Raw genomic sequence first — 22,620 nt, forward strand, 5'->3', positions numbered from 1 at the left:
CAAAGATTTCCGGTAGAGTGTGCTGTATTGTACAACCACTAAAAAATTATTGAATAATGGATAACAATACAGCAGACATGCCCAGGTAGTAAAGGATACCATGGGAGAAGGTACAACTTCCATCGGAGATGGAGGAAAGTAACACCAGCGACATAAGTCGCAATGAGCAAAATCAATAATAAATGGTAAACAGAGAGACAATACTCTATAAACACAAAGGGGGCCCCCATATAGGGGATAAGTCAATGATAGTTTCCTACTATACATATATATATGAATAAAAATATAGGGAACAGGTATAAAAAACCTCAAAACTTGGTATAGAGGGGTATGCCCACCTAGGCGTCCAAGTAGGGATTAATTTTGAAGAAGGAATAGAAAAAATTAATCATAATATATATAGCAGTATGTAGATGACTAATAACCTGCATGATATATTGTCAGGGAGATAAGAAAGGCCTCAAACTAAACTCCACGTTCAACCCTGAAGGGGCTAAAGACCCCATTTTGTAAATCCATAATTTCTCCTTCTGGAGTAACACGGTGTCAAAGTCCCCGCGTCTCGCAGGGAGCTTAAGGGCATAGATGCCACGGAATAGTAATCCATCCGGGTTGGCACCGTGGTACTCCAGAAAGTGCAGGGGTATGGTTTTGGTATCGATCTTGTTCCTGATATCAGCTAAGTGTTCCAAGACCCTGGTCTTCAGTTGGCGTTTGGTTTTCCCAATGTAGGATTTATTACACGGGCATATGAGCTGATAGATGACTCTTTCTGTTTGGCAGTTTATAAAACTGTTGATGGTAAATTCCTGGCTCATATCACAACTGAAGAAGGTCTTGGAATTTATGGCTAGTTTGCATACCGAACATTTTCCGCATGCAAACATCCCTTTGACTGGAGGTAGAGAGGTTAACCAAGTACGCGGAGTTTTTGTTCGCACAAACTCCGAATGAACTAGAGCATCCTTAAGATTTTTTGCACGCTTAGCAGTGATCAAGGGTCTGGGTCCCACTATTTTTTGTATTAAAGGCGAGACAGTTAAAACCTGCCAGTGTTTTGTGATTACGTCCCTGACCTGATTCCACTGTGAGCCATAGCGTGTCACAATCCTAGGATGGTTTTGCTGAACTAACCCCATCGGAGATGAAGAATCATCCTTTTTGAGGAGTAGTTCAGATCTCTGTCTAGGTCCTACTTTCTTGCGAGCTCTCCTGATGGTATTATGGGAATAGCCTCGCTCTTTGAAGCGTCTATGTAGATCCCTGGCTTCCATTTGGTAGTCGGCCTCATCGGTACAATTCCGCTTGAGGCGGAGAAATTGCCCAACAGGGATTCCATTGATTAAGGATCGTGGATGGTGACTCTCGGCGAAGAGCAAAGTATTGGCCGACGTTGCCTTACGATACGTGGTTGTTTTGACAGTGGAACCCGCCCTAGAGATTAGAAGGTCTAAAAAAGGTAAGTGATCGGCCGTCGCTGTATAAGTAAAGGCCCGTACACACGTACCGATCGTCGGCATACAAACGTCGGCGGACGAAAGATCTGCCGATTGTACGCGTGTTAGTATGGTGCCTCCGACAGATGTCTGCGCACAATCCGCGGACAAAAGTCTTTCTTGCAAACATGAAAATTTTTGTCTGCGGACACCAGAACGGACGATTGTTCGCCTGTCAGTACAGAATTCGGCCGACAGACCGCAGATTTGCAAGACTGGGCATGCTCAGAAAATTAAAAACACAGGGAAAGTTAACCATTACATGACATCACTTCTGCAGTCAGCTGAAGTCTGCAGACAAAATTCTTGTGCTGTCCTTGTGCTGTCTTTGCACTTTTCAACAGACACCGACATCCCGGGGAGAAAAGACGAACATTTGTATGCCGACCATCGGTACGTGTGTACGGGGCTTAAGTTTGATGTTTCTGTTGTTGCAGTTCAGCCCCTCAACAAAAGCCTCCAGCTCCGGCAGGGTTCCTCCCCAGAGGAGCAGTACATCATCGATGTACCTCAGCCATAAAAGAGAATGGCCGAGGTACATCGGGGATGGATAGACTTGCTGCTCCTCCCAGAGACCCAGATGGAGGCACGCGTAGGCCGGAGCCCACGGTGCCCCCATAGAAGTGCCCCTGGTCTGCTGAAAATAGGAGGATAGAAACTGGAAGCGATTGTTATTGAGCATGAACTGCAGCAATTCCACCACGAACTCGTTATGAGCTCCCAGGTCGGGAAATTTCCGTTGCAGGAAGTGGTGTACAGCCTGTAGACCCCATTCATGAGGTATCGACGTGTACAGGCTTTCTACGTCAATCCCTACAAAGATCACCTCAGGGGGAACTTGAATGTTGACCAATTTACTAAGTACGTCTCTAGTGTCCTGCACGTAGGAGGGGAGTTCAAAGACCATCTCCTTAATCAAAGCGTCCACAAATCTGCCGACCCTCTCCAATGGGCCACCGACAGCCGATACAATCGGTCTGCCAGGTGGTTGCGTTACTGATTTATGCAACTTGGGGATGGTGTAGAAGGTCGGCACATTGTAGCACCTGACAAGGAGATGGTCTGCCTCTTTCTTAGATATTAAATTGACTTCCCTCGCTAAGGTAATTTTATGGTTAAGTGTAGTGACAAGGAAGGGGAAAGGGTTTTGTTTAAGTTTAGTATAAGTGCTCGTGTCGTTCAGTTGGCGCATTACTTCCCTTTCATACATTTCCTCACCTAAGAGGACAACGTTACCGCCCTTGTCGCTACACCTAATAACCAAATCGGGTGCTGTCTCCAGTTCCTTAAGTGCCCGTCGTTCTGATCTGGAAAGATTATCTGGTTTCTTTAAGTCTCCCCAGTTAACTTTCTTAAGGTCGTTTTGTACCAAATCAAGAAATATTTTAATATTTTTGTATTTGGTAAACGGGGGCATCTTCGTAGATCTGATGCGGATGTTAGCATCCCGACGGATCTGAAATGGATCATTGGACTCATCATCCGATGAGGCATTTTCTAACAATAGGGATGTAAGGGCCTCCAGTGCCTCCCTATCCTGATCAGAAGGAGAAATGTCCTGGTCGGGTTCAGCACCAGAGACCTGATGCCACATTTGAAAGATGACCCTTCTAAGGAACAAATTAATGTCCTTAAAGACTTCAAATTCGCACATAGTAGAAATGGGGGAGAAAGAAAGGCCCTTACTGAGTAAATCAATATGACGTTTTTGTAAATTAAATTCAGACAGGTTGACCACCTTAAGATCTGAACTCAACAGGTCTACCTCTGGTGTTTCTGGCTCGATCGAGTTGCTCTGGGAAGGGCTGTCTTCTGTGGAATCTGTTTGTTTTTTACTTTCTGATTGACTCTCTCTCTGTGTGCAGGCTTTGGGTCTTCTAAGTGTTGTACTTGACCCCCACTGTCTTCCTCCTCCGTCCCTGGCACCAAAAAAGAGACCGATTTATCTTCAGTATCACTGCCGGAGGAGTTACCCCTGAATTTACTGGGGTGCCTCCTCTGTCTAAAGTTTCCACGGGATCTACTTCTGCTCCTCACGAGAGTGGGATCAAAGAGATCCTCTCGTTCACAGTCTACTAAATTCTGCCTAAATTTAGTTTGTTTTGTGGTTTTGAGGTTTTTTTGGGTTCGTTCGACCTCTTTTTTCAAATTCTCATTAAGTTTTAAGAATTCTTCTTTTTCTTGGAAGGATTCTAGGGCCGATGAACTATTCACTATTTCTGCGTGTAATTCCTGCAGCTGAAGCTTCTCTTCATCAATGATCAATTGCATTATATGGACACCTCGAGCAATGCAGTCCTCCTTCCATAATGCCAAGAATCTGGGGGTATGGAGATGCTGAGCCGGAATCACCCTCTCCCTCAGACCCCTTGGAATAATTTTATTGGACACATGTGATTGTAATGACGCTATGTCCCACTTCCTATTTAGTGATTTAATTACCAGTTTTTTGTGTTGTTTAAACAATTCGACCAGGGGCTCTGAGTTGGGAATGGATGATTGCGGCTGAGCATCGAAGGCTACCTCTATCTCTTGCTCAATCTGTGAGTCAATACAATAAGCCATTAAGTATATATGTAAAGTCACCGCACAGCACAGGAATCAAAAAAGGAAAAAATCAACCGTTTGCACAATAAAAGTAAAAAATACCCAATGAAGGGTTCCGGAGAGACCCCTAACGTATCGCGACCACTCTGTTCCAGTTCAAACACCAGGATAGCGATAATCAATCAAAGGATATAAGGAATTATCTTTAAAGATCCTTAATGGCAGGGCCAAGGAACCAGAAAGGATCAAAAAAAGATCCAGACAACATGAACTAAAAAAATGTAGAGGGGTGGTTCCTAGAGAGGCCTCTGAATAAATACCAGGGAAATTACTCAGACTAAAGGGTGTCTGCAAATGTGCCTATTGATCCCATCATAATATATACAAAAAAGGAATTCTGTGAATGTGATGGAAACAAGGTTGCCTCCAAAGCCTTCACAAGACAAGGGTGATCAGATATAGGCGCCAAGAAAACACTAGTAGTGGCTGAGTAGTGGTGAAAAATAAACAATTGGTTTATTAAGGCACTTATGCCTGGTGAATGACCTAAGAACAGGACTGGACACAAATACAATTAAAACATTAAAATCATGTACATACAATGGATTGCATCACCACAGACCTAAATACAAAAATTGAATCAATATTGGAGTGGTTCAAATACAGGGTCAGGGATAATGTACCCAACCGGGAAATGAGGATATATATTATCTACAGGGTTTGCTAATATAATAAGGCTTACCTGTAGGTACAAATAATATCTCCTAAACCGGCATGGTTTAGGAGATATTTGCAGTGCATGCAGCCGCTCGCGCGAGCGGTGCATGCGCTCTGAAGGTCCGGGGGGACCTTCAATTATGTTTGCCGGGAGCTTGCCGGAAAATCACTCCCGCGCGCATGCGCGGGAGTGACGTCATCGTGGCTCCGGCCAATCATCGTGCCGGAGCCGCCGAACCCGGAAGAGACGGCGAGGGATCGTGGCAGCGCCCGCAGTGATGTCCGGGGGTCCATGTCGGGGCTTCGTTCTAAGGTAAGTTACACATAATGGGCTAGTATGCGATGCATACTAGCTCATTATGCCTTTGTCTTGCAGGTTTTTTTTTTTTTTTTAGGGTTTACAACCTCTTTAATAAAGCACCTCCCTGGCTATTGCATCCTGGGTAGCAATCCCCAAAGAAATGATATCTGTATATTAGGCCACCTCCTGCAGGTCAACGCATTTTGCTATAGTAAAAGAAAGAGTGAAACACCTTATCCTATAGAGTGACACTACTAAAGAGCATAGCACTGTTATATATTCCTTGTATTCCCTCTTATTAACGTATAAATGTACCTGTATAGTAGATGTGTCTCAGCCCATAAGAGACTTAATCTAAACATGTGGCATAGAGGACAGTCCTTCTGTACTAGCCCCTTATGGGCCAGCATATGCGCTTCACACGGCCAGTCTTAAATTACATTGGGGCTGTGGCTATTGTTCTGCCTTGGGCGGTTTAGTCCTCCCATTTGCTCTCTTTCCGCCCCCCCCCCTCCTGTACTGTTATCTACTAGAGGGTGGGCTGGGCCTCCTCCCTATAGAGACAGGAGCGAGGCTTGAGCTCCTTCACACTGGGCACAATTTTGCGCACGCGCGATGGATGGAATGCACATGGCGTCATGACATCATAACCCGGACTTTCCGGGTAGATGCACGGCACCGTGGGGACATAGAACTCCCCAGTAGCCTTCTGTCCTTTTTCCTTGGTGGACAAAGGTTTAGGTCTGAGGCAGCAGGACATAGGTAAGACAATGCATTGGTTTTTGGCCTTGGTCTGGGGATGCAGGAGGATAGATGAACCACCAATATAGCTCACGCTCTGATGTTTTTGGCTTCTTTTAGTTGGTGAAGTCCTATAGGAATTGGTCATAGGGCTCCACATAGACAGGGGGATAGATATCCACACTATCTGAATGGGATTTTGAGCATTGGATCAACTGTTCCTATACCCTGGGCTAGTACAGACGGACTGTCCTCTATGCCACATGTTTAGATTAAGTCTCATGGGCTGAGACACATCTACTATACAGGTACATTTATACATTAATAATAATAGAGAATACAAGGAATATAGAATAGTGCTATGCTCTTTAGTAGTGTCAGTCTATAAAAAGAAGTCGTTTCTCTCTTTCTTTTATATTTTGGCTTTGGAGATGTTGGAATATTAATGTAATGAAGCCCCTATAGGTGGGATATCTTGTGGTTCCTATTTCTGCCCAAAAGACATGCATTTGATGATCCTCACGGATCCAATTGATTTTGCTGTAAGTTCTCCCCCAGTGATTGTTAATTTACTGATATATTGTATACTGAATATATGTCTACATTTAATAAACCATATAAGTGTATTTATGTATCTGTGTTTATTATCTTTAACAGAATACGTTTTTCCTCCGATATCGGTCCTGAGGAACCTACGTCCTATAGCGAAACACGTTAACCTGCAGGAGGCGACCAAATATACAGATATCCTCTCTTTGGGGATTGCTACCCAGGATGCAATAGCCAGGGAGGTGCTTTATTAAGGGTCATATTGTCTATCCGTATGCTTCTCCAATGTTTTTATTGTTTTGTTATGTTGCATTTTGGATGTCATGCTATACATCCTGTTTTATCAATATGTGTTTAAATAAAAAAATGTGAAACTTTATATATAAAAATTGGTTTGGTCTCATGCTAATTCCAGTCAAGTCCTCCTGTTGCAGGACTGGGTCCTGCGTCTTTTTTCTATACTGTTTTCAGTTATCAAAGTTTCTAAACTTCTTGGTGGACCACAGAACTCTTCCCTCTTATGTTATGGAGCAGATGAGGGTGGGGGTGGTTTGGAGATTTGTGCTAGGATCACAATGCTGCTCCTACATACACATTACCAAAAGTATTGGGACGCCTGCCTTTACACACATGAAAACATTAATGGCATCACAGTCTTGGTCATTAGGGTTCAATATTGAGTTGGTCCACCCTTTGCAGCTATAACAGCTTCAACTCTTCTGAGAAGGCTGTCCACAAGGTTTAGGAGTGTGTCTATGGGAATGTTTGACCATTCTTCCAGAAGCATATTTGTGAGATCAGACACTGGTGTTGGAAGAGAAGGCCTGGCCCGCAGTCTCCGCTCTAATTCCAAAGCTGTTCTATCAGGTTGTGCACTGGTCCAAATCATTTGGTGGAGGGGGGGGGGGGGATTATGGTGTAAGATTGTTTTTCAGGGGTTGGGCTTGGCCCCTTAGTTCCAGTGAAGGGAAATTTTAAGGTGTCAGCATACCAAGACATTTTGGACATTTTCATGCTCCCAACTCTTGGGAACAGTTTGGGGATGGCCCCTTCCTGTTCCAACATGACTGCGCATCAGTGCACAAAGCAAGGTCCATAAAGACATGGATGAGCGAGTTTGGGGTGGAGGAACTTGACTGGCCTGCAGAGTGCTGCCCTCAACCCTATAGAACACCTTTGGGAGACTGCGAGCCAGCCTTTCCAGAAGAGTCTAAGCTGTTATAGCTGCAAAAGGGTGTGACAACTCAATATTGAACCCTATGGACTAAGACTGGGATGTGTGTAAAGGCAGGCATCCCAATACTTTTGGGAATATAGTGTAGGTACAATACAATTATTGAATATTGATACCCTAGGACAGGAAGTGTGATACTGGCAGGATCATCAGGTGAAAGAAATATAACAAAAAAAACAACAGGCTTACAAGGAGAACTGATACAACCACCACATCTAAGGACTGTTAGGTGCAATATATTACATTTTTGTTCTTGGTGTTGGATACATTCCAGCCTCTGAATTTTACAGCAATGCAATACAGCAAATCCTGCTTGGTGCATATTTGATGAGGGTCCCAGAGAAATGTAATTTTCATAATGATGAATAGTGATGCATGTGAAACGTGGCTAAAATACGCTGCACTGTATTTACACCATATGAAAAGCACAGAGGTAACATAGCCTAAAATCTATTTGAAAGTTACACAATAACTTGCAGTGACTCTCTGACACCCTACCTTAAATAATAGTTACCTGTTATATTCTGGGAGACTGCTTAGGTCTATGAATGCTGAGTGAGAGCTCACTCTTTCCAGTTCAAATTGCTCTAGGAGTTCAGGCAGAGTACGGCCCATCTGATTTCCTGTATAAAGAGAAAATACACACATTAACATCTTGACCACCAGAAGATTTACCCCCCCCCTTCATGACCAGGCTATTTGAGATTCGGCACTGCGTTATTTTAACTGCTAACTGCGTGGTAATGCGATACTGTACCCAAACAAAATTTATGTCCTTTTTTTCCACAAATAGAGCTTTTTTTTGCTGGTATTTGATTACCTCTGCGTTTTCTATTTTTTTGTGCTATAAAGACTTATAGCTGGACTGCGATATTGCGGCGGACATTTGGACCCTAACTGACACTTACACATGCATTGGGGGTGATTTGCTAAAATTGGAGAATGCAAAATCTGCGTAGAAACCAATCAGCTTCCAGTTTTTTTTTGTCAAAGCTTGATTGAACAAGCTGAAGTAAGAAGCGGATTGGTTACAATGCACATCTGCACAGATTTTGTCTCTCCAGTTTTAGTAAATCAATACCATTGCTGTTCGTTTGCTATAAATAATTTTGTCTCTACCTCACTCTGTAGCTAGGGGATTCTGTATGTAGTTAAATCCACCCTTCTTCTTTATGCCTTAGCCTCCATTCTCTACATGTACTGTATTCTGCTGGAGTTAGACACACTATGATTTTTTGACCGATCGGATGTACAACTGATCTGCACAATTTTTAGAATTAAAAAGTTTTCTATGAACTGTAGAATGTCATTTGGATGTAGTCTCTGGCTGTTAACCACTTGCCGACCACTGCGGCGGTCAGCCCCTCACAGGTAGTACTACGTCGCTAGCCTGTGAGGGTCTAGGGAGCGAGCGCACGCCCCCGGAGGCGCGCTGCCGCTCCCGAGTGGTCACGGACCCCCCCGCGCGTGTGACCGGCGAACGCGATCGTCCGCCGGTCACTCGCGATCATCAGTGGAGAGGGAGAAAGGCAGGCAGCTAATGTAAACAAGCCGCCTGTCATTCTCCCCGGTGTATGAATGGTGATCATACGGTTCTACTATGTAGAACCGTTGATCACTGTTCATACATCTCAAGCCACAGCCAATCACAGTTAGAATCGAGCCCCTAGGGACACACATAGCCCCTCCCTCTCAAAAAAAGTTAACCCCTTCACTGGTAGTGTAATTTTACAGTAACAGTGCATATGTATACCACTGATTACTGTAGTAATGTCACTGGTAACCCCAAAAGTGTAAAAAATGTCAGTCAAGGGTCCGATCTGTCCGCCGCAATGTCACAGTACCGCAAAAAAAAAAAAAAAATAATCGCAGATCGCCGCCATTACACGTTAAAAAAAAAACAAAAAAAAAAAAAAAAAACCAACAACAAAAATCTTTCCCTTTGTTAGTAAACGTGATAACTTTTGCGCGAACCAATCAAAATACGCTTATTGCAATTTTTTTTTACCCAAAATATGTAGCAGAAAACAAATTAGCCTAAAATGATAAAAAATTTTGATTTTTACATTTTTTTGGGGGGGGGGGGGGGGGGGATTTCATATAAAAAAATGTGAAAAATATTGTTATTTTTTCAAAATTGTCGCTCTTTTTTTGTTTATAGCGCAAAAAGTAAAAATCGCACAGGTGATCAAATACCACCAAAAGAAAGCTCTGTTTGTGGGAAAAAAGGACGTAAATTTTGTTTGGGTACGGCATCGCACGACCATGCAATTGTCAGTTAAAGTCGCACAGTGCCGAATCGCAAAAAGTGGCCCAGACATAAGACAGCAAAATCCTCCGGTGGTAAAGTGGTTAAAGCATCTTTGTCCATTGTTTGAAGGTTTGGAAAAAGCTGTAAATAAAGACCGTTGTTACCCACCTGTTCCACCATCACTATGTTAAAGACAGCAGAATCCCAACATCTGGACACTTGTTGGATTTGATGTTTTGGAAGAGGTCAAAAAACGCGTTGGTGCTCTGAACAGCACAGGCACCTGTTAATATGTGTAGGAGGATTGTGATGTGTCTAAGGATAGGTTATCAAATTGCTTTATCTCACCAAAAGACATTTCTTGGCTCAAACTTGCCACTTCCTCGGTTTACAGGTGATGCTCTACAAGGATACACTTTGGTGCAGTCAAAAAACCCAGAAGCGTGAAACACTTTTGTATTACACCTAAATTGAGGAAGTGGCAAGTTTGAGCCTCGAAACGCTTCTTTTGGGGAAATAAAGTAATTTGATGTATACCAAATAGGATGACGCTGACCCATCTTTAGACACATCACAGTCCTACTACACATTTTAATGGAAACCTCTGCTTTTCAGATAACCAACAGGTTTACTTTACCTCATCCAAAACAAGTACATCACCCCACTGAGGACCCAGGACCGGGACCCCAAAGCTTTGAAGGTGACCAAGTCCATCTTGTGTGTAGACAGAGGTATTCTCCATATGTGTCCATGGAAAAGTCACGTGTCTTACCCCACTCCGTTACCACAACCTCACCAAATGTAGGTTGCTTTGCTCACTTTTTCCACCACAACCACTATTTTTTGGAGTTAATAATTATAATTTGTATACATTATACACTTTAAGGACTCCTTCTCCTCCTATTCTTCCGGTGGACACCCTGGGTCATCCTGTGAGACTTTATCCTGCTTGAAGCTCCAAAGACCACCGCCACATGAATCTCAGATGTGTTGGATGCTTGCATCCCCGCAGCATGCTGTGGCTCCTTCCACTGGCACCTACCTTAAAGGACACAGTAGTGATGGATAGGCCACCAAGAGGTACCACAGCACACAGCGGGGGATCAAGCATCTGACACACCAGGAAGTGAGTCAGATGCAGAAGTGGTGCTACGGGTGAGTACTAACTGTGTTCTATTGCAGGGTGATTTTTTTTAAGTCAGAGCCACTTTAAAAAAAAAACCTTTTCATATGCACTGCATATTACTTTCACCAGTTTCTGTTATTCACCCTCTGCCAAGCATGGTTCTAAGTCCATGTTCTTCAAAAATGGACATCACTTGCTTTCCAAGGTTACCAAGAAATCCTGATCCACAGTTAGATATAATGTCGAGCAGGGTGTCTGGGAGGTATCCACTCTTTGCGTAGTGCTGGATAAATATGTCCCCCTGTCGTTTGGACAGTTTGCTGCCATCTTTGTTGAGGAGAAGCGGGAGGTGAGCATATGATGGAGGTTGCCATCCAAATGCACGGTACAGGAGTAGATGCTTAGCAGTGGAGACAAGCCATTCCTCTCCTCTAAGCACATGGCTCACAGCCATTTTGTAATCATCTACCACATTAGCCAAATGGTAGGTTGGAAAACCATCTCCTTTCAGGATCACCGGATCCCCTTCTATGCTTGCCACATCATGATGGGTCCAGCCAAAAACCAAGTCCTTAAAAGACTGAGCTCCCTCGACCAGCTGGAATCGCACCACAAAAGGCACATTTTTTGACAGTTTTTCTTCTATATGTGCTGTAGTCAAATGCCTGCAACGATTGTCATACCTACCAAGAGAAAAGACACTTTTTAAAGGACTGTATTTTTCATAACCCCGACATGGCTCACATATAAGTCATGATATAAGAGTATAAGAGACTTTACAATCACTTTAAATATAAAACATTTTGTTTTTGCGATATAAACCATGAATATTGTAATTATAAAATAAAATTCTATATAATTCATGTCTATATACTGTGTATTTATATACATTCATTATACAGCTCTGCAATCAAGGAAACAAAGTCATACCGGGGAGTCTCTCTGTTTCTCAGAGCTTCTTTCTTCAGCAGTTCCAGTCTCTGAGGGGTGCAGAAACAGCGATATGCCGCCCCACTTTCCAAAAGAGTTTGTACAGCCTCATGGTACAGGTTTAGTCTCTCAGACTGTTCATAGGGGCCAAATGTTCCTCCTCTCCTTGGACTCTCATCTGGCGGGATCCCTAAGACAATAAACAATAACACTTTTGTAAGAACAACTATCTCAGTCATATGCAGAGTATTTTATCTGCTTGCTGATCTGCCGCAGTACATATACTGTGAACGGGCAGCTTGTACAGGCAATATAACGTACCTGTACATTGTGCCTTTCTTGCGGGTTCAGGACACGCGCATCAGCAGGTCCTGTCCAATAATTCATGGCAGGGACCTGCTGATTGGCTGTGTCTAGTCACAGCCCAGAGCCCTGTGTTGACAAACAACACAGGGTTCTATACAAAGGGAATGATCTCTGTGTTTCTTCTGCCTTCAAAGCAAGCAGAACAAACACAGCGATCTTTAGTAAAAAGCAGCACATAATACACACATTACGCATTCTTAGGCACACACTAAAGCCCCGTACACACGTAGCGATTGTCGGCCGAATGATCGGCCGTCTTTTGTCCGGTGCTCTCCTGTCGGTTGAAAAGTGCTAAAGACTGCACACGAATTTTGTCGGCCAACAGCATCCGACTGCAGAAGTGATGCCATGTGATGGTTAACTTTGTTTTTTCTTCTCTGAGCATGCCCAGTCTTGCTCATCTGCTGTTTGTCGGCCGAATTCTGTACTGACTGAGGAACAATCGGCTGTTCTGGTGACGGCCAATAAAAATTTTAAAGTCTGCACGCCAGATTCCGTTCGGCCGAAAAGTCACAGTCGGTTGTCGGAAGCATCATACTAACAAGCCGTCAATCGGCCGATCGGACGGTGGCCAAATATTTACGGCCGACAATCGCTATGTGTGTATGGGCCTTTAATCCCGTGATCGACCCTGATGTTAACCCCTTCCCAGCCGGTGTCATTAGTACAGTGACAGTGCATAGTATTAGCACTGATTAGCATCAATGGTGATGCCAGCCAGTTCCCACAAAGTGTCAGTTAATGTCAGATTGCCAGCTGCACAATCACAGTCCCACTGTAAGTCGCTGATCTTCGCCATTACTAGTATAAAATAAATAAATAAAAATTCCAGTATATATACACCATAGTTTGTAGGCGCTACAACTTTCATGCAAACCAATCAATATACACTTTTTTTTTTTTTAACTAAAGACATGTAGCAGAATATATTTTGGCTTAAATTTATGAAGAAAAGGTTAAAAAAAGTTCATTGGATGTTTTATAGCAGAAAGTAATTTATATATATATATATATATATATATATATATATATATATATATATATATTTGTTCTGTCTTCTTTCATTGAAAAAAAAAAAAAAAATGTAAACCCAGTGGTGATCAAATGCCACCAAAAGAAAGCTCAATTTGTGTAAAAAAATTAAAAACATTTTGTTGGGGTAATTACCAGTTAAAGTAACGCAGTGATAAATAGCAATAAATGGCCTAGTCATGAAGGGTGCAAAACCTTCCAGAGGTGAAGTGGAGAATATTTAGTGACTTTGTATTTCTTCTCTTCATTTTTTTTATGGTCTGGGCTAAAATATATATATTTTTTTCCAGTTAAAAATAAAATACTTTTGAATATTCTGCATTATCCAGCAGGTGGAGCTCTAGACTCTTTTTCACATGTCTTCCAGGCTGTCCTTACCTGCTTTGCTGAAAAAAAAATCTTGTTTTTTCTTCAGAGCTTAACATATAAATCAGCTCATATGTTCACACACACACAAGTGAATTATTAGGACAGCGATTCATCCAATCTTTGCTGATTTTTGACACGCTCACGCTCTTCCTGGTGGAGATCAAGGCCCTCCCAAATAATGGGCCTTGTAGCAAATTATATACGCCTGGACAAGAGCAGCCGCCAACGTGTGAGCATAAAATATGCCAATATCATTAAGCTCAAAACAGCAAACAAGCACATACCTGCCCACTCCAACATGTCTTCTATGCCTTCAGCTGCTCCGGGAACCAGGCGGCTCCTGTCTGTGTCTTCAAGTCGTAGAATGAAAGATCCGCCATACTTCTTCGCAAAAAGATAATTGTAGAGTGCTGTGCGCAGTCCACCCAGGTGAAGAAAGCCTAGGAGGAGATGGAACATCAAGAAATGACACATATAAATAACCAACACTAAATTAGGTCATACCAAACACTAAGTTTACATTAGCCACAGTGCTTGCCTCCCCTCCGAAAAGCAATCCACAGGAGTTTGACAGGCAGGGAGAAGGCGATAGATGCCCTTTCAGAACCCCGCACTGGGTGCACTCTGACTGATGTTTCCTCTGGACACAACTGATCACAGATCGAGGTAAAAAAGGCCAATCACAGTGGCCCTTTACCATGTTATCAGCTGTGTCCAATCACAGCTGATCAAATGTAAACAGAGTTGCCGGTGTTCTGCCAAAAACACCAACAGCGTCACTTCCGGTGACTCTCCAGCAGCAGTAATTGCAGATTTTGTTGAGTTGGTGTTTTCACAGAACAGCGGCAGTGTGTACACTACGGTACACGACCAGATGCCTGTTTTAACAGAACCCTGGGTAAGGTGGAAAAAATGTTGTCGCCGCCTTTGAGGCAGCCATGTTTTTGGTTACTAGCAGGCGGACTAACAATGTCCAGTCATTATATTGCGTACCTTAATGTATATGCTGCCACTGTTCTGTGAAAACACCAACTGGTTGAAATCTCCAATTATTGCTGCTGGAGAGTCACCAGAAGTGACATGGTTGGAGATTTTGGCGAGTTGGAGTTTTCAGCAGAACACCAGTTATCAGCATTTCTTTCCTCACGCACTGTGTCTGTGTGAGGAAAGGAGTTCTGATAACTGGCAAGGCTGTTAGCACACGGTTGACACTGATAATCAGGGCATGAATCATCAGTGCAGCTTAAAATGCAGTCTTATCATTGCCACCTATCAGTGCCCATCAGTACAGCCTCATCAGTAGCCATTAGTGAAGTCTCATCAGTGCAGCTTATCAATGCAGCCTCATCAGTGCCACCTATCAGTGCCCATCAGTACAGTCTCATCACTGAAGTCTCATCAGTGGCCATCAGTGGAGTCTCATCAGTGGCCATCAGTGGAGTCTCATCGGTGGCCATCAGTGGAGTCTCATCGGTGGCCATCAGTGGAATCTCATCAGTGGCCATCAGTGGAGTCTCATCAGTGGCCATCAGTGAAGTCTCATCAGTGGCCATCAGTGGGGTCTCGTCAGAGGCCATCAGTGGGGTCTCGTCAGTGGCCATCAGTGGGGTCTCGTCAGTGGCCATCAGTGGGGTCTCGTCAGTGGCCATCAGTGGGGTCTCGTCAGTGGCCATCAGTGGGGTCTCATCAGTGGCCATCAGTGGAGTCTCATCAGTGGGGTCTCATCAGTGGCCATCAGTGGGGTCTCATCAGTGGCCATCAGTGAAGTCTCATCAGTGGCCATCAGTGAAGTCTCATCAGTGGCCATCAGTGAAGTCTCATCAGTGGCCATCAGTGAAGTCTCATCAGTGGCCATCAGTGAAGTCTCATCAGTGGCCATCAGTGGGGTCTCATCAGTGGCCATCAGTGGGGTCTCATCAGTGGCCATCAGTGGGGTCTCATCAGTGGCCATCAGTGGGGTCTCATCAGGGGCGTCTCATCAGTGGCCATCAGTGGGGTCTCATCAGTGGCCATCAGTGGGGTCTCATCAGTGGCCATCAGTGGGGTCTCATCAGTGGAGTCTCATCAGTGGCCATCAGTGGAGTCTCATCAGTGGGGTCTCATCAGTGGCCATCAGTGGAGTCTCATCAGTGGCCATCAGTGGGGTCTCATCAGTGGGGTCTCATCAGTGGCTATCAGTAGGGTCTCATCAGTGGAGTCTCATCAGTGGCCATCAGTGGAGTCTCATCAGTGGCCATCAGTGGAGTCTCATCAGTGGCCATCAGTGGGGTCTCATCAGGGGCGTCTCATCAGTGGCCATCAGTGGAGTCTCATCAGTGGAGTCTCATCAGTGGCCATCAGTGGAGTCTCATCAGTGGGGTCTCATCAGTGGCCATCAGTGGGGTCTCATCAGTGGGGTCTCATCAGTGGCCATCAGTGGGGTCTCATCAGTGGCCATCAGTGGGGTCTCATCAGTGGCCATCAGTGGAGTCTCATCAGTGGCCATCAGTGGGGTCTCATCAGTGGCCATCAGTGGGGTCTCATCAGTGGCCATCAGTGGGGTCTCATCAGGGGCGTCTCATCAGTGGAGTCTTATCAGTGGCCATCAGTGGAGTCTCATCAGTGGAGTCTCATCAGTGGCCATCAGTGGAGTCTCATCAGTGGCGTCTTATCAGTGGCCATCAGTGGGGTCTCATCAGTGGCCATCAGTGGAGTCTCATCAGTGGCCATCAGTGGGGTCTCATCAGTGGCCATCAGTGGGGTCTCATCAGTGGGGTCCCATCAGTGGGGTCTCATCAGTGGGGTCTCATCAGTGGCCATCAGTGGGGTCTCATCAGTGGCCATCAGTGGAGTCTCATCAGTGGGGTCTCATCAGTGGCCATCAGTGGGGTCTCATCAGTGGCCATCAGTGGGGTCTCATCAGTGGCCATCAGTGGAGTCTCATCAGTGGCCATCAGTGAAGTCTCATCAGTGGCCATCAGTGGGGTCTCATCAGTGTCCATCAGTGGAGTCTCATCAGTGGCCATCAGTGAAGTCTCATCAGTGGGGTCTCATCAGTGGCCATCAGTGGGGTCTCATCAGTGTCCATCAGTGGGGTCTCATCAGTGGCCATCAGTGGGGTCTCATCAGTGGCCATCAGTGGAGTCTCATCAGTGGGGTCTCATCAGTGGCCATCAGTGGAGTCTCATCAGTGGGGTCTCATCAGTGGCCATCAGTGGGGTCTCATCAGTGGCCATCAGTGGGGTCTCATCAGTGGGGTCTCATCAGTGGCCATCAGTGGAGTCTCATCAGTGGCCATCAGTGAAGTCTCATCAGTGGGGTCTCATCAGTGGCCATCAGTGGGGTCTCATCAGTGTCCATCAGTGGGGTCTCATCAGTGGCCATCAGTGGAGTCTCATCAGTGGCCATCAGTGGAGTCTCATCAGTGGCCATCAGTGGAGTCTCATCAGTGGGGTCTCATCAGTGGCCATCAGTGGAGTCTCATCAGTGGCCATCAGTGGAGTCTCATCAGTGGCCATCAGTGGAATCTCATCAGTGGCCATCAGTGGAATCTCATCAGTGGCCATCAGTGGAGTCTCATCAGTGGCCATCAGTGGGGTCTCGTCAGAGGCCATCAGTGGGGTCTCGTCAGTGGCCATCAGTGGGGTCTTGTCTGTGGCCATCAGTGGGGTCTCGTCAGTAGCCATCAGTGGGGTCTCATCAGTGGCCATCAGTGGGGTCTCATCAGGGGCGTCTCATCAGTGGAGTCTTATCAGTGGCCATCAGTGGAGTCTCATCAGTGGCCATCAGTGGAGTCTCATCAGTGGCCATCAGTGGAGTCTCATCAGTGGGGTCTCATCAGTGGCCATCAGTGGGGTCTCATCAGTGGCCATCAGTGGGGTCTCATCAGTGGCCATCAGTGGGGTCTCATCAGTAGGGTCCCATCAGTGGGGTCTCATCAGTGGGGTCCCATCAGTGGGGTCTCATCAGTGGGGTCTCATCAGTGGCCATCAGTGGGGTCTCATCAGTGGCCATCAGTGGAGTCTCATCAGTGGGGTCTCATCAGTGGCCATCAGTGGGGTCTCATCAGTGGGGTCTCATCAATGGCCATCAGTGGGGTCTCATCAGTGGCCATCAGTGGGGTCTCATCAGTGGGGTCTCATCAGTGGCCATCAGTGGAGTCTCATCAGTGGCCATCAGTGAAGTCTCATCAGTGGGGTCTCATCAGTGGGGTCTCATCAGTGTCCATCAGTGGAGTCTCATCAGTGGCCATCAGTGGGGTCTCATCAGTGGCCATCAGTGGGGTCTCATCAGTGGGGTCTCATCAGTGGCCATCAGTGGGGTCTCATCAGTGGGGTCTCATCAGTGGCCATCAGTGGAGTCTCATCAGTGGCCATCAGTGGAGTCTCATCAGTGGAATCTCATCAGTGGCCATCAGTGGAATCTCATCAGTGGCCATCAGTGGAGTCTCGTCAGAGGCCATCAGTGGGATCTCGTCAGTGGCCATCAGTGGGGTCTTGTCTGTGGCCATCAGTGGGGTCTCGTCAGTAGCCATCAGTGGGGTCTCATCAGTGGCCATCAGTGGGGTCTCATCAGTGGGGTCTCATCAGTGGCCATCAGTGGGGTCTCGTCAGTGGCCATCAGTGGGGTCTCGTCAGTGGCCATCAGTGGGGTCTCGTCAGTGGCCATCAGTGGGGTCTCATCAGTGGCCATCAGTGGGGTCTCATCAGTGGCCATCAGTGGGGTCTCATCAAAGTAAGAAAATTGTTTTTTTTCCCTTTAAAATTTTCTGTTTTTTTATTAGTTTAGTAAAGAATAAAAACCCCAGCGGGGAATAAATGTCACCAAAACAAAGCTCTATCTGTCTAAAAAAAAAAAAATTATAAAAAATTTCTCACGAGTACAGCATTGCATGACCGCGCAATTGTCGTTCAAAGTGTAACAGTGCTGAAAGCTGAAAATTGATCTGGGCAGGAAGGGGGTAAAAGTGCCTGGTATTGAAGTGGTTAAAGGATACCTGGGAACAATGAAACTGATAAGAAAGCAGCACAGGCAGAGTGCACAGGAAGTTTTCAGCTCACACGATTTCTGGCAGGATCAACAGGTATTTTTTGCACCTATTAAACTGATATAACAAAACATTTTCAATGATATATTGTCCAGACCAAAAGAGAGCAAATATGAGAAGTTCATTTCTTGAGTTTGAATACATTGTAAATTCCAGGCGGAACTGTCATCACAAATACATGAGTAGAAGTACTTCTATCTGTCTGACCGAATATCAGCCTAATACAGTCCCTATATAGCAGAGCTCATACTAGAAGGAGGGGGGGGGGAGCACAAGGAGCCAATCACAGTTCATGTGCTGACAAGAAGCGTGCTAATAGGAGGAGAGAGCAAAGTGACAGGGGGGTGAGCACATCACTGTGCTGCTTCTCTATTCACTGTCCCATCACAGGCAGGGGTGGGTCCAGAACAACCTCAGCTCAGAGGTCATCAGACTGAGGACATCTAGTGGCAGGAAAAAGGTACTGCAGAGGACATATCTGGAGGGAAGGTGATAACTGATGCAAAAGTAGCTTTATATTGATCTTTTAATAGATAATTTTTATCCTATTTTTGGGGGGCAGCTGTCTTTAAAAGTGTAAATTGTGAATTCGTAATTTTGAACACGACTTTCCAGTGATAGTCAGACAAGAGGGCAGCACACCACACAACCACAAGATGGCAGCACACCACACAACCACAAGAGGGCAGCCTGTGAGAGAGTAGTGGGTGGGCTGAGCATGTGTGTCAGTCATGTCCCGGTCAGGTAGAGATGACTGGTGACAGGTTCTCTTTAGGCCTCTGGCATTACCTGTAGGGCTTGGGGCAAAGCGGACCCGAACTGTACTGTGTGTCCCCCCCGAGCACCTTCTGACCCCCCGGGGCAGAGCCGAGCACACAGCCCGGAGAAGTCTCATCTCCTCACACAACGTCCTCGGCCAGCAGAACCTCCCTCTACCACCTGACTCCCAGGCTGTCACTTCTAATTCTTCTCCGCAGAATGTGTCTTAATTACCGGAGACATTTTATCGAAGTCTTTCCCATAGCGCTCAATGCTCGGTCCACAACAAAATGTCCGCTTTGCACAGGTACCTGGCTACACTCCTCTGCTTCTGCAGGCAGTAGGCGCTCTGGCCGACCTCTTTTGTCTCTATGGTGCTCAGATTTCCGAGAGGCACTCTTCCGGTCCTGGACAAGGCTACAGTTGCCGACTGGGTCCAAAGAGGCTGCGTCTGAGTTTCCCGGCAGCCCTCGCGCTGGAGACTTGTACACAATCATCATGGCGTCCCAGGACGGTGGGTACCGGGTCCCCCGAGGGCAGAGCGCATGTGTGACCCGCATTGGGGTCACCGGCCGCATGCTGCTATAGGAAGGAATGTTATTGGCTCTCTGCTTACTAGTGACAGCTGTCCTTCACCCGCTGACAGTGCCTGCCTTGTCACCCTGTGTGTGCCAACCTCACCACCCTGCCTGACATGTGTCCTGTGTGAGGGCCCTTCTCTGACACCTCTTATCAGGTCTTCACCCCTATGTGTGCCCCCCTATATGGGGGACCCCTCTGTGCCTTCTGCTTTCTCTGTGTGCCCCCCCCTATATGGGGGACCCCTCTATGCCTTCTGCTTCCTCTGTGTACCCCCCGACATGGGGAACCCCTCTGTGCCTTCTGCTTCCTCTGTGTACCCCCTACATGGGGGACCCCTCTGTGCCATCTGCTTTCTCTGTGTACCCCCTACATGGGGGACCCCTCTGTGTCTTCTGCTTCCTCTGTGTACCCCCCTACATGGGGGACCCCTCTGTGCCTTCTGCTTTCTCTGTGTGCCCCCCCCTATATGGGGGACCCCTCTGTGCCATCTGCTTTCTCTGTGTGCCCCCCCCTATATGGGGGACCCCTCTATGCCTTCTGCTTCCTCTGTGTACCCCCCGACATGGGGAACCCCTCTGTGCCTTCTGCTTCCTCTGTGTACCCCCTACATGGGGGACCCCTCTGTGCCATCTGCTTTCTCTGTGTACCCCCTACATGGGGGACCCCTCTGTGTCTTCTGCTTCCTCTGTGTACCCCCCTACATGGGGGACCCCTCTGTGCCATCTGCTTTCTCTGTGTGCCCCCCTACACGGGGAACCCCTCTGTGCCTTCTGCTTTCTTTGTGTACCCCCTACATGGGGGACCCCTCTGTGTCTTCTGCTTCCTCTGTGTACCCCCCTACATGGGGGACCCCTCTGTGCCATCTGGTTCCTCTGTGTACCCCCCTACATGGGGGACCCCTCTGTGCCATCTGCTTTCTCTGTGTGCCCCCCTACACGGGGAACCCCTCTGTGCCTTCTGCTTTCTCTGTGTACCCCCCTACATGGGGAACCCCTCTGTGCCATCTGCTTTCTCTGTGTGCCCCCCTACACGGGGAACCCCTCTGTGCCATCTGCTTCCTCCGTGCCTCCCTACATGGGGGACTCCTCTGTGCCATCTGCTTTCTCTGTGTACCCCCTACATGGGGGACCCCTCTGTGCCATCTGCTTCCTCTGTGTGCCCCCCCTACATGGGGGACCCCTCTGTGCCTTCTGCTTCCTCTGTGTACCCCCCCTACATGGGGGACCCCTCTGTGCCATCTGCTTCCTCTGTGTGCCCCCCCTACATGGGGGACCCCTCTGTGCCATCTGCTTCCTCTGTGTACCCCCCTACATGGGGGACCCCTCTGTGCCATCTGCTTCCTCTGTGTACCCCCTTACGTGGGGACCCCTCTGTGCCTTCTGCTTTCTCTGTGTACCCCCTACATGGGGGACCCCTCTGTGCCATCTGCTTTCTCTGTGTACCCCTCTACATGGGGGACCCCTCTGTGTCTTCTGCTTCCTCTGTGTACCCCCCTACATTGGGACCCCTCTGTGCCATCTGCTTGCTCTGTGTACCCCCCTACATGGGGGACCCCTCTGTGCCATCTGCCTTCTCTGTGTGCCCCCCTACATGGGGGACCCCTCTGTGCCATCTGCTTCCTCTGTGTGCCCCCCTACATGGGGAACCCCTCTGTGCCATCTGCCTTCTCTGTGTGCCCCGCTACATGGGGGACCCCTCTGTGCCATCTGCTTTCTCTGTGTACCCCCCTACATGGGGGACCCCTCTGTGCCATCTGCTTTCTCTGTGTACCCCCTACATGGGGGACCCCTCTGTGCCATCTGCTTCCTCTGTGTACCCCCTTACATGGGTAAACCCCTCTGTGTGTCTCCCTTGATGGAGGACCCTCTGTGCCATCTGCTTTCTCTGTGTGCTCCCCTACATGGGTAAACCCCTCTGTGTGCCTCCCTACATGGAGGACCCATCTGTGTGTCCTACATGGGGGACCCCACTGTGCCCCCCCCTACATGACTGACCCCTCTGTGCCATCTGCTTCCGTTGTGTGCTCCCCTACATGAGGGACCCCTCTGTGCCATCTGCTTTCTCTGTGTGCTCCCTTACATAGGTGACCCCTCTGTGTGCCTCCCTTAATGGGAGACCCCTCTGTGCCATCTGCTTTCTCTGTGTGCCTCCCTACATGGGTGACCCCTTTGTGTGTCCTCCTACATGGGGGACCCCACTGTGTCTCCCCTACATGACTGACCCCTCTGTGCCATCTGCTTCCGTTGTGTGCCCCCCTACATGAGTGACCCCTCTGTGCCATCTGCTCACTGTGTGCCCTCCTATATGAGTGACCCCTCTGTGCCATCTGCTTCCTCTGTGTGCTATACAGGTGACCCCTCTATAACGTGCCCCCTGTGTGCCCACTGCATCTCCTCCTTCACAGATGCCCCTCTGTGCCATCTCCTTCCTCTGTGCCTTACATGGGTGTTCCCTCTGTGCCATCTGCTTTCTGTGTGCCCTCCTACATGGGCGACTCCTCTTTTATTCTGCTTCCTCTGGGTCCGACTCCTACATGCTGCCTGTGTTCCCTCCTAATTGGGTGACTCTGTGTCATGTGCTTCCTCTATGTCCTC

General features: G+C 47.2%; 2 protein-coding genes across 2 annotated transcripts in view; one reads left to right on the forward strand and one right to left on the reverse strand.

Moving 5' to 3' along the window:
- EARS2 (glutamyl-tRNA synthetase 2, mitochondrial) overlaps positions 1-19,606 on the reverse strand; it is a 29,511-nt gene extending 9,905 nt beyond the window's left edge. The window contains exons 1-5 of the mRNA XM_082260977.1: positions 19,475-19,606; positions 13,944-14,099; positions 11,893-12,082; positions 11,173-11,645; positions 8,100-8,208 (exon numbers count right to left, since the gene is read on the reverse strand). Of these exons, the coding sequence (XP_082117103.1) occupies positions 8,100-8,208; positions 11,173-11,645; positions 11,893-12,082; positions 13,944-14,099; positions 19,475-19,580 (1,034 nt within the window). The 5' untranslated portion in view covers positions 19,581-19,606. The remainder of the gene's footprint in view (positions 1-8,099; positions 8,209-11,172; positions 11,646-11,892; positions 12,083-13,943; positions 14,100-19,474) is intronic.
- A 229-nt stretch (positions 19,607-19,835) lies between these two features.
- Positions 19,836-22,620, forward strand: part of UBFD1 (ubiquitin family domain containing 1) — a 52,366-nt gene continuing 49,581 nt past the window's right edge. The window contains exon 1 of the mRNA XM_082260138.1: positions 19,836-19,958. Coding sequence (XP_082116264.1) covers positions 19,943-19,958 — 16 coding nt within the window. The 5' untranslated portion in view covers positions 19,836-19,942. The remainder of the gene's footprint in view (positions 19,959-22,620) is intronic.

The sequence above is a fragment of the Pelophylax lessonae genome (genome assembly GCF_965119305.1).
Source record: "Pelophylax lessonae genome assembly, chromosome: 6".
Taxonomy (NCBI): domain Eukaryota; kingdom Metazoa; phylum Chordata; class Amphibia; order Anura; family Ranidae; genus Pelophylax; species Pelophylax lessonae.